This window comes from Struthio camelus, chromosome 1 (assembly GCF_040807025.1).
Source record: "Struthio camelus isolate bStrCam1 chromosome 1, bStrCam1.hap1, whole genome shotgun sequence".
NCBI classification, from domain to species: domain Eukaryota; kingdom Metazoa; phylum Chordata; class Aves; order Struthioniformes; family Struthionidae; genus Struthio; species Struthio camelus.
In genome coordinates, this window is record NC_090942.1 from 202492720 (window position 1) to 202505337 (window position 12618).

The following is a 12618-nucleotide window of genomic DNA, read 5'->3' on the forward strand; positions in this document are numbered from 1 at the left end:
TTAATGCATTTCCCACCCACGTTTTTGGTTACGATGTGGGTATTTGAATGTGGGCTTCTATGATTTTGTGAAAATTTCCTGTTTTAGGAAGCAAGGCTTCCACTAAAGTTTGCTGTGATCCGGATGAAGATGGCAACTAAAGTCCATGGCAAGTTTTGAACATGCCAGTTACACACCAAAGTATAAGTGCTGAGGCCATTTTCATCTAAAACCACAGAAGAGATGACACTTCCTACCTTTTTATAATATCATACTGATTTTGCTATTCTGCAAGAAATTATGAAGCATCAGTTTAATTCTGTCCTTATCTTGAGGGGAATGAAACCTGTACCCGTGACCTCCATTTATCAAACTACAAAATAGTTTGGAAGGAGTGAAGAGCTGGATGACAGCCATCTCTAGGTTGAATTTCAGTCATTGCACAACGAAGTCATCAGGTGAGAAATAGAGCAAGTAAAGAGGAGATAGATATCTAATGGTTAGGACATTCACTTGGTTCTTGGTCTTTTTCCAGGAATATTTTTAGTTTTCTAGTCATAAATGCAGATCCCAGGTCTTCCCCCATGCTCAGCAGAATGTGCTAACTGCAAGTGTAACTTACTTCCCCTTGCTTGCTCTCTCTTGGAGAGGATTACACAGAAATAAAAGGAAATGAGTTGTACCCCAATCAGACAGGAGCTTACTATCAAAAAGCGCTCCTGCGTCTGGACTCCACCTAGGCAGCAGGCACATGAGAAGGCCCATATCAGGCAACTGAAGTGTAGAGAGAGGTAGGAGTCCAGACATATTCTTATTCTTGCTGATTACTGCTGGCTATTTTTAATCAGGTACCTCCTCAGTGGTGTTTGTCTGGGGAGGATAATTTCTGGCTATATCCAGATCTTCCTGTTGCCTCTAAAAGGAGTCACGCCACCTGACTGGCTTTCCAAATAGCCTCGTTAAGGTTGACGCTCTGCTTTTAGATGTACTGTTACTTGATTTTAGGGGTCTATTTAGCATATGTGGATTTCATTTAGAAGGACTTAGACATTGAACTTCATTTTAGATGTTTAAATCACATATTCAGATACCAAGACAATCCTCAAAATTCCTCTCAGCTACTGCAGAATTCCACAGACACCTACATTTCTGTAGGTAAAGTCTGATAGGTATCTAACTTTCACTTAAGTCTTCATGCCGCCAAGACCAGACCATGGCCCAGTAGAATTATTCCTATGAGGCCTCTGCTACTCCAAGAGGCTTCCTCAAATGAAGCCTTCTAGGAGGTGCCGGGGCATGGGGTATTTAAACTTGCAACTTAGATGTCTGGGCAGACAATTCTTACATTTGAAATCCTGTTTTTAAGTCTCTACTAGGTCCTAAAGTCTTAATGAATTTTGTGAAGAGAAACTTGGTTTCTTATTTAGATATAAGAACTCCAGGAAGGGAATTCAAAAATAGGCAATATTATTTTAAATGTAGGGGTGCTTCAATTTTGAGGTGTAGACTTCTTTATTACAATTCTTCCCTATTAGTTGGAAGTAAATGCAAGCACATCTCTTCTTCTTTCTGGATGAGTCATGAATGCAATCTATTAGACTGAAAAGGACTCTATATGTTTCCTTTACATTATGGATAGTAATAGTTACTGACCATGGCATAACAGTATTGTTCTGTCTCCATTACTTAGCTATAAAAAGATAACACACTTGACACTTCACCTCCAATAAAGCAGTCTGTCTTGAAAGTCAGCATTTGGTCTAGAAAGCCAGCAGAACGTGTAATTCAGAAGGCTGTTTTGCCAGCATTGTTTGCAGTACTGCTCTAAATATGAATAGCAGATAACGTGGCCTCAATTCATATGATACAAGTTGAAAAGTTATGAGTATTAACAGCTTTACAGGCAGCTCCTTGAAACGTACAACCACATTAGAACTTGATGGGCTTTCTTAAAGGTATATTCCCTATATTTAATGCTGCATCCTGTGGCATTCATATCACATTCATCCAGCATGTCACATTCACATGGCACAGCATAATCACTAAGCTAAAAATATAGGAAAAAATAGCAGAAGTTTAATAAATCAGATGGTGAAAGTGTGGAGATAAGGCTTGAGGTGAGTAAATAAGTTCTATTACTTATAACTTGGTTCTCATTGTCTTGATCTGCAAAGGATATGTCTTTTCAAACATAAAATAGAAACATAATTCTTAAAATTAGACTGTAAAACTTCATATTGAAGTGCCTTTCAGTAGGTTACTTCCTGTGTTCCACAGCAAAGAATGAAATGGAATTTTAATAAAACATTATAAAACTGCAATTCATTGGCAAACTTGTTTCAGCTCCTTCACAACAGAATGTATAAATTTTGCTTACAAAGAAATTTAAGGTTACCCTTGAAAACAACCTTTATCCAAGTGTGAGTTTTGTAAATTGCTCTTCTGTCTATGTCGTAACTTACCACCTGCATTGTAGACATATGCATTTGTTTTTTGATCCTCCTTGGAAGGCCTCCAAGGAACCATTTCTATCTCTACTTTCTGGCCTGGCACTGATTGTGGGTGGTAAAGACAGCAAAAACCATATAGGCGCAAGACATTCTGAAACCACTCTGGACCAGATTAATGTGCGGCCTGTGAGGACAAGACTGTCCTGCACACAGCCAGCTCAGCTTCCTGCCCTGATACTCATTTTTTTCCTAGGGCTAGGCTACCCAGGTTTGTAGTGCAGGTGGCTAGTAGGTCTGGATTTGAGGCAGATATTAAATCAGTCATAAGCATCAGTGTTGATATGGCCATGTAGGTACTTCCCTGACATCAAAACAGTTGATATCAGAACTTTTGGTAAAATCTGAAATCTGTACATCCCACTATTCTCCATTTACTAAACACAGAAACTTAATGGGATTTTAACTTATTACACTTGAGCCTTACTAATGGGTAGCAGCACTCTAGATCAGACGTGCATATGATTGACATGGTAAAATGATTAAACAGAAAAACACCAGGTACTCGCCCATACAGGAGAACTTTATGAGCTCTTTCAATTAGTCTGAATACTTTCCTTCAAATGATATGCTATTTCAAAAATAGATGGAAAATTTATACTACCATGAGCTTGATGTTGTTTGAAACTGTAATTGTTTTTAAGGTAAGCGCAAATAAGAACTAAACAAATGAATTCTATTTCATCAAAGTGGAGATAATCATAGGAAATTACAAATTTACAACAGAAGGAATCCACTCCCATGAAAACCAGACAATATTCATTACAGTGCAGAATCCTATTGCTGGCCAAAGTCTGTAATATCCAGGTTTTACTATAATGGAAGAAACACATTTCTAAAAATGGAAATCAGCATGTAAAAACCGGTGTCCTGAGTTCATTTCGTCTTCAAATGCAAGCACAATTATCTCATTTTAAGTACGTATTAAATATCAACGATAAAATTAAAAGGAGCAATGTAATAAAGTCTCCTTCTCATTTACCAGCCTCAGTTGGAAAACTCAGTCACTAAACAGTGTTCATGAAAGTTTTAATCGTCTTCTGATACTCTCTGATAGTTAGCCCTATTGGAGAAGAAACACTGTGAAGAGAAATTATGATAGAAAGTAGCAGACTGCCAAGGTAAGAAAGTACAAAATTGTCCTTGTTGAAGATGTCCTCTTTCATTTAATTTTTCTTTAAACTGACAGATAAAATGAAATACAAGTTTGTCATAGACTGAATGCATATTGAGTTTATCACCTTATCATAATCAATTCAGTACAAGGTAATCTGGGATACTCCAAATTGCATACAGCAATGCAGACATGCTATCCCAGGATTAAGGATCTCTGGAACATGAAAGGTATTTTATAATGATATTCTCACCACAGACTGCTCCTTAATTATACAGAACTTTGCACATTTCAAAATGTCTTTTACTAGTCTTTTTCCTCAGATAGATTGATACTAGTTTTTAAAAAATCTTGACCAATTACAGGTCTATGACCTGCTTCAGATAACCAACTCTTACTACAACATATCATAAAAAGTCATACTTAAGTGTTCCACAATTGTAGAATAGAAGTTTACAGAAAAATTTTCGACGGTATATTATGTGACTTTAAATATTCATAATGTAATATGTCAGCAACGAGTCATCTCATAATAAATTTCAAAATTGCAGAGCAATATACCATTTCCCTTCAAAATAATAATTTATAAATGTCACATAGGAGAAAAAAAAGGGTTATTAGCAGTTCTATAAATGTTGTTGAAAATCCCTAGGTCTGAAAAATGTGAATATGTATAGCAAACAACATATATTTATTAGATTTATGTTTTATGTAGAAGTTCTTACCTAAGCTGTTTAAAAGCCTCTGCCTTCACAAGTGGTGTTTCTACAGAATGTTCAAAAAGTGCTCCTTCGGGCCCTGAAAAAAAAAAGGAAAATGCTATATTATAACGACTCATATGTTGAAAAAATATCGACATTGATTTAGCTGGCCACTTTGATGTCAGAAATTAAAATATGAAAATATATACTGACACTTAACGAGCCGCATCCCTGCAGTGCAGCCAGCTCCTGCCCAGGCTTCCCTGGGAGGAGGGGACTAGCTGAAGCTGCACAAAAGCCCCACAGCACCCCATCCGGCAGGTGTTCTCAGAGTGCACCCAGTACACAGAGATTGCTGAGAGCGCTCAAAAAAGCAGCCAAACAACAGCAACTACAGTAAGGTTGGAGTCTTTCACCTTCTGTTTATTGGCTTTGTAGATAAAGCACTCATCCAAAATTTGGGAGGCCTAGTTTTAGTGCTTTTCTCAGTCTTATCGTATTCGTGTATCTAAATCACTTTTCAGGTATGGATGGAGCAAGGCAAGACAATATAGTTTAATATAATACCACAGATGATTGATTTTTGCTGGCTGCTCTTTAAATTAAAACAGATAATTATCCTCAGGAAAGAATTCTAGCTTGGTATATTGCAAATATATGGAGATATCTTTCTGCAGGCATCTCCCTCTAAATTAGGTATCCACTCTCTGGAAAGATTAGAATTATTCCTCACCTTTTGGGGCTTAGCATTTTGTATTGGCTCTGGTTTCCTTCTTTTTGGCTGTGTGTTTTGTTTCTTACACAGAGATAGCAATCCTTTAATATGTACTACATAGAGAACCTAAACAACTAAGTCACAGTTTTGGATTCCATCTTGAGAACAAGGCTACTACGTCCGTTTTCAGCTTTTTACAAGATACAGCTCTAAACTGTCACATATCCATCTTGGCAATTCTGTAGCAGGTAAGAGAATACGAGCATGCAGATAGCTGCATGCTACTGAATATACTCACATGCACATACATGCTTGTTTAAATACTAGTGTATGTGCATAATTTGTACTAATTAACATTTTAAATGCAAATATACATGCAAGCAAAGGAAAAATAGTTCTTGCTTTGTTTCTGGAAGTCCTGATGATATTGGAATGAGGAAGTGAAACTATTTGTAGAATCAGACAGCCAGAAGGAAAGATAAGGAGAAATGGATAATCAATGAGCAGATGTGGAATAAAGGGGAAAAGAATGAAAATCAGTGGGGGCAACCACAGAGAGGATCAAAGGTAGTAAGACAAAAGTGAAATCAAGACATGTCATTAAAAATGAATATATCAGTGGCTTTCCCGGAAAAAGTACCGCTGAGCTAACTGCTATGAAGACCTGACAGTCTGAAGCCTTCTTCAGGTGGCCTGGAGGGATATTCGCAGAATGCTCTAAGAAAGCATTAAAGGTGGCAGTTTTTGAGAAAGACTCTAGCTAAAACAACAGCTCCTTAGAATGAAATCTGCTTAGCTTAGATGGAAAGATAGGAAACAAGATATAAGAATCACTATACTAAACCACTTCACTGAAGTATGGATTTCTAAGCTGCTTTTTAGGCTTTCTTTTAAATTTTATTCAGCTGTTGTTTAAATAGATGAATCTTTTTGGAATCTGCTAACTGGCATGAATATAACACTATTCATTAAATCAGCCAGGATTTTAACTTTTCTTTGTTAACATTAAGATTATTTTCCAAGATAAAACCTGGAATCTGGCTGGCCATAGTTAATAGCTCTTGCTATTGTCCTGGCTAGTGTTACAAGGTGGCAACCTTACACACTGGTGGTAATGAAAAAACTTAAGGAATTAAATAAGTTTATCAGAAACTGCTAGTAGAATTGAGATATTTTACAGGAATATGCTGATCTGTCAAAACTTCTGACTTTCACTTTGATTGCCATTCAGATGCCAGAGTTCGAGTATTTCTGTGATGAGCACAGATTGCCTCATATGCAATTCTTCTGATAGTGCGGTCCTCAGAGAATAGGTTTTGATCCCTCATTATCCTTCATTCCGACTATGACCTACTTGACAATTCTTAGTGAAGCAAATATTTCATTATCTTCCTAAGCTAGATTTTCATTTTACGTTCATAGTGACTGAGTTGTCATTTCAGTGAAATATATGCTGCCACATTGCTACTTGTACTAACAAAAGACTTATCAGTAAATTTAAATAATCTCAAGATGCATGATTTATCAGGGGAGACACTTTGATCTTAATGTCTTCCGACTGCAGTTCTGGGAAGTTGTTAAGTATGTTTACATTATGAGGTTAAAAAAAAAAATCTTTAGGCCCCCAAAGGGTGATATACTTGGTTCAAAACATTTGCTGTTCACCCTATATAGATTTTAGGGGGGTTAACTTTGGACCGCTCTAGTCTGGTCCTGTGGACTTAATAACTATCTGCAGTCTTCATGCGCTAAACTCACTCTTGGAGCACATTTTTCAGTTTGGTTTCATCTAAAAGGAATCTGCTTTATGCACTTCCTGACTCCTCCATAACATAAACCAGTCGGAAGCAAGAACTGTCAGAACTGTTACATCTGCAGCAAAAGTACAATCCTGAATGAGCTAATTGCTAAAGTATATGCACATTTTGAATGGTTGACTATAGAAGGCCTTTCTAAATTCCTTTTTTTTTCCCTTTTTCTTATTCTTCCTTCTAAAACTACTGGCTATAATACTGCCAATGATAAAGGGACAAATACATGCATGTATCTACATACCAACACACTTTCTATGGAGTGCTCTTCTACTTGAGCGTGGTTTGGAATCTGTTTCCTTTTCCTTTATACAATTTAAATTTTTTGGAATTTTAAGTACCGGCTTAGCTGTACTGTGTAGTAGGATGTGGTATAGCGATGTGATACAAATGAATTTCCATCTTTGGATAAGCTGCATAACTTCTTATAATGCAAGTTGTGTGACACTACATAGCTTAAAAATTCATGCCTTGCTGAATGGCTGCATTGCCTTACACATGAAGGTCACTGCTGTAAAATTTGACTTTGTACTAGTTTCTTGACATCTAAATAGTGTCCCATAATAAGAGTGTTTGTGTGGTTTCTGGATACAGATCCATTTCCACCTTGTTTTAAGGTATGTAGGAAAGGCTGGACATTTGGTAGCACTGGCACTCTGGAGAGAAAGATGGATATCAGTACTTCTAGATGTGTGCACTGTCTGGTTTCCATAGTCCTAGTCAGGCAGGTATATGAACAGTCTAGTGTATAACTTTTTGTAAGATCTATCTGACTGAAAGTCTTGTGTTTTCATTTATGTAACTATTTTCATGCTGCAAGGCTGTTCTGACTTCATAAACATAGAAGATCTGACTCCCTCCTGCACCCGCAGGTCATTTCTGCAAAGGTTCTTTCCAGTTGGTCAGCATGTACCGGCATGTATGGCGGGTACGGGCGCGCAGGGTTATTCTTCCTCCGGTGCAGGGCTTGACGTTTCCTTTTGCTGTAGTTCATGAGATTCCTTTTTGCCCATTTCTACAGCCTGTTGAGTTCCCTGTAAATGGCAGCACAACCCGAAGTGGTCTGTCAGCCACTCTTCCCAATTTTGTATCATCTGCAAACTTCCTGCACTCTGTCCAATCCTCCAGGTCATTAATGGAGACGTTAAATAGTACTGGACTCATTATCAGTCCCAGAGGTACACTATTCGTCACCGGCCTCCAGTGGAACTTTGTGCTGCTGATCACAATCCTTTAAGCCTGGCAGCTCAGCTAATTTTCAGTTCACTTCACTGTCCATTTACCTAGTTTAGACTTGGGGAGACAGTGTCAAAAGTCTTGCTAAAGTGCAGATAAACAACATTCACTGCTCCCCTTATCCACCAAGCTAGTCATATTATTGTAGAAGACTATCAAGTTGGTTAGGCATGGTTTCCCTTTCATAAATCTGTGCTGACTATTCCCAAAAACCTTGTTCCTACTATATTTGGAAATGTCATCTGGGAGGATTTGCTCCATCACCTTTCCAGGGATTGAGGTGCCTTCTTGCCCTTCATGAAGACAGAAGTGACATTTGCTTTCTTCCAGTCTTCAGGAACCTCCTCCGGTCACCACCACCTTTCAAAGATCATCAAGAGTGGCTTCACAATGACATCGGCCAGCTCCCTCAGCACTCACGGGTGCATCCCATCAGGTTCCTTGAACCATGTCTAGGTCCAGTTTGTTTAAATGTTCCCTAAGCCGATCCCCCCAGCCGAGGGTAAGTCCTCCTTGCTCCAGACTTTTCCACTGGTCTCAGGGGCCTGGGGTTCCTGAAGGCTGGTCTTAGCGGTTAAGACCAAGGCAAAGGAGGCACCGAGGACCTCGGCCTTTTCCTTACCCTTTGTCATTAAGTCTCCGCCCCATGCATTTTCCCTAGTCTTCCTTTTGCTACTGATAAACCTGTAGAAGCCCTTCCTGCTGCCCTTCATGTCCCTCGGCAGATTCAACTCCAGGAGAGCTTTGGCTTCCCTAACCCTGTCCCTGCACACTCTGGCAGTGTCTCTGTCTTCCTGCTGGGTGACCTGTCCCTGCTTCCACCTTTTGTATGCTTCCTTTTATGTTTGAGTCTAGTCAGAAGCTCCTTGTTCGTCCATGTAAGGCCTCTTGCCACCCTTGCTTGACTTCCTGCATGTGGGAATGGACTGGTCTTGAGCTTGGAGAAGGTGATGCTTGAAAATCAACCAGCTCTCCTGGATCCCTTTCCTCTCCAGGATGGTCTCCCACGGGATTCTTCCAAGCAGATATCGCTGAACAGGTGACCGACTGTTGTCCTGAAGTCCAGGACTGTGATCCTGCTTTTTGCCTTATTTCCTCTCCTCAGGGTCCTGAACTTCACCATCTCACGGGCCCTGCGGCCAAGACTGCCTCCAATCTGCACATCCCCAACCAGTTCTTTCTTACTTGTAAGTATAAGGTCCAGCAGAGCACTTGTCCTAATTGGCTCTTCGATCACCTGTGTTATGAAGTTATCAATGTACTCCAAAAAAGCCTCTGGACTGCTTGTGCCCTGCTGTGTTTCCATTCCTGAAAATATCAGGGTGGTTAAATTCCTCTATGAAGGCCAGAATCTGTGAACATGAGGCTTTCTCCAGTTGCCTGAATCTTGTATCTTCTACTCATCTCATTTTCTAGTCATCCTCATCTACTTCTTCCTCACCAGGTGATCTGTAGCAGACACCCACCACAACCTAGCCCACAAGCTTTCAACTGATTCATCACCTGTCCTGAGGCAAAGCACCATGCATTCCTCCTGCTCTCTCATATAAAGGGCAACATAACCTCCTCATCTTCCCAGGCTGTCCTTCCTGAAAAGCTTATATTCCAGTGAAGTATTTTGAGCGGCATATTTGTAAAACACCTTAGCCATTTACATGTTACTGTGTGTCATTACTGGAAGTATGATCCTGAGATTAAAAGTACTGAGATAGCCACTGCATATTGGAGTAGCTCCCTGGAACCTAATGGCATGACAGTATTTTACTACTGTTAAACATTCAGACTGACAATTGTATATTTATAGCTATTTCTCTTATGTCCACGTGTAAAAAATATCTTTTTGATTTAACCCATTTGAAATAAACCATATAATTCTAAGTATTAGAAAGATTAGGGAAGGAAATTGTCAATTCCATTAATATCTTGCAAAAGTAACACTAATGGATTTTCAGAGTATCATGACATAACATATCTAGCAACCATGTTTTTTCTATATATAATCAAATATTTTGAATAATCAGATTGATAAAAGGTAAGTGAAACCTAACAGTTTAACCACATGGAAACAGTTTGTTATCTGCTTACAAAAAAAAAAATAACAATTTCAGAAGAAAATGTTATCACTCTCTAAAATTCAATTGGTGAGTTTTAGCTCCATCTCACCAACATGGATAGACTATGAAAAGCTCGATTCTGTGCTCTTATACTCTGCCTAATTTTCATCTAATTCCTCTGCCATCTTCAGAATCCTATACAACAGCTGTAACTCACCATCATCTATTAGTGGTTTCAAAACTGATTAACAGTAAAATTAAAGGCTTTAAGTATGGATATTTATATCAGTAGCTTAAGGGGAAAATATATGAGAAATTCAATTGTGCTCTCTTTCATATACTCGCTATCCCACCCCTCAGCTGAACATCAAGAAACTGAAGAAGAGCATGAAAGGCAAGCACAAAATACTAAGGTCCTCTAACAGATGAATTAAACACAACTTTCTGTACTTCTTGCATGTTTTGTATGCAATAGAGCAGTGGGTATTCCATTATTAAATATACGCATATCTTTGAATTTTAAATGACATAACAAGCTTGATTGATAAAGGTAATAATATGGGTGTAACAGACTTCCATAAGCATTTAGTTTGATGCCACATGACATTTTGATTAAGAGATTAGCGCAATACAGATCATCCTGGAATGCACTAAATAGATTTAAATTGGCTGATGCGTCTTAAAACATAATCGTAAACAGAGAACTGTGAGTGAGGGGATGTGTTATTTGTGGGGCCCTATGTGATTTAACACTCTATCAAGGACTTGGAAGAAATAAAATAATTCGTGATGAAGTTTCAGACGACACAGACACTGGGAAAGAGGTGATAGGAATGGAAAGGACAAGTCTGTAAAAAAGGAATATCCAAATTATTTTGCAAATGTGACTTTATCAGGTCAGCAAGGTTTAGACTTATCTCTCTGTGCATGATCTCCCTACCCGATTATTTAAGACCCAACTAGGTTACCTAGTAATATTTTCTGATGCTGAATGTTTTTTTTTTTTGACAACATACCTAAACTTTATTATCTTTTCTCTTGTAATTAAGATTCAGAATGCCCTACTTAGCCTTGAGGTCACTTTTAAAGCCACGCTCAAAACTAGATCTGCAGTCTGCTCAAGAGTGGGCCAACAGGCATCTGGAGGACATCTTCCAGTGCACGTGGGATGCCACATGCCACATGATGTCTCAGTATGGGATGTGCACACACAAGTAAGGAAGCACCCATAGCAGAGCAGGGAAAACGTCTGTTTCACAAACTTGCTTAAGCTCACTCTGGGACCAGTTTTTATATAGCCTTTTGTATTTGTCCTACAGCCCTTCTTACATAAGTTCACATTTGGCTATATAGTAATGAACCGTGTTTATTTGCATTTAAGATGTAGCTTGATAAGATTAAAAAAGAGATGGTATAACCTACTTGTCAGTTTATGAAAAACACCCAACACTGCCAATTTTGAACAGTATGGTACTAAAAAAAACACATTGGGGTAATGTTTGTTGGAAAATGGCCCTAAATCGATATCTTTGACTTCATTAAAGTAATTCTGTGATTCTGCAATTAACTCTAAAATATCGAAAAGCAAGATATATATTTTTTTAATGAGGAAATTGAGGTCAGCAAGTTTCATTAATTCCTTCCCCCTGTTGTCAAAGCCTATCCGCCTCTTAAAAGTCCAGCAAAATAATGTTTATTCATATCCTAAAACTGTCTCATACTTAACCTGGCTTCTGAGCATAAGCATTTAAATTAAACATACATCTTCACATTGCACTTCAGTGTTATCTATTCAAACTAAAGACCTTTACATAGAACAGAGCACCAGAAAATCACCTGCAATACTCAGCAAATACTTCAAGAGACTCTGAAAGGCAAGCAAGCAAAAGGGCAAGTAGTAAACTCAAGGGAAGGTGATATAATGTTTCTCTGTAAAGATACTGATCATTTCTACATTGCCAGCTTCTCTTCAAGATGAATGGAGAGTAAGCAACTGCATTCTATTAATTTCTTATGTTCCATTATACTTATCATCAAAAATTAGCATTTATTACAGTCATGTATATAAACCATTTGTACTTGTTAAAAATATTTTTTGTGCAGTATTTATGATCACTTTATAACTGATAAATGTTAATTACTTTTCTATTGCATATAATTTCATTTACTTGAGCCTATTTTCTCCCTTCTTTAGATAGCTCTCTAGTTCGCAAGTTTGCAGAGCGGCTATGGACTCTAGCTGATTGGATACAAGGACTTCTAGCCAGTGCTAGGACTTCACTCCTCCTGCCATGACAATACTGCTAGTCATAAGCAATTGGCTTTTTGCCAAAGCCAATGCACTTGTTACCATGAGGGTTTCATTGTCAACAACGCCAGCTAAATCTATAAAATGCTACCAGATCAAAATGCTGATATTCAACACTTCCTTTGCAGCAGAATAAACATCTGCAAAAGGTGCAGGTCAGCAGTGAGATTAGATTTGGGAGGATTTAATTGGA

At 38.3% G+C, this 12618-nt stretch overlaps 1 protein-coding gene across 15 annotated transcripts in view; it reads right to left on the reverse strand.

The window, feature by feature from the left end:
• The window catches only part of SGCG (sarcoglycan gamma), a 143056-nt gene that overhangs the window by 28506 nt on the left and 101932 nt on the right, over positions 1-12618 (reverse strand). For all 15 annotated transcript variants that reach the window (XM_068930224.1, XM_068930237.1, XM_068930225.1 and 12 more), the window contains one exon: positions 4326-4398. In XM_068930224.1, coding sequence (XP_068786325.1) covers positions 4326-4398 — 73 coding nt within the window. The remainder of the gene's footprint in view (positions 1-4325; positions 4399-12618) is intronic.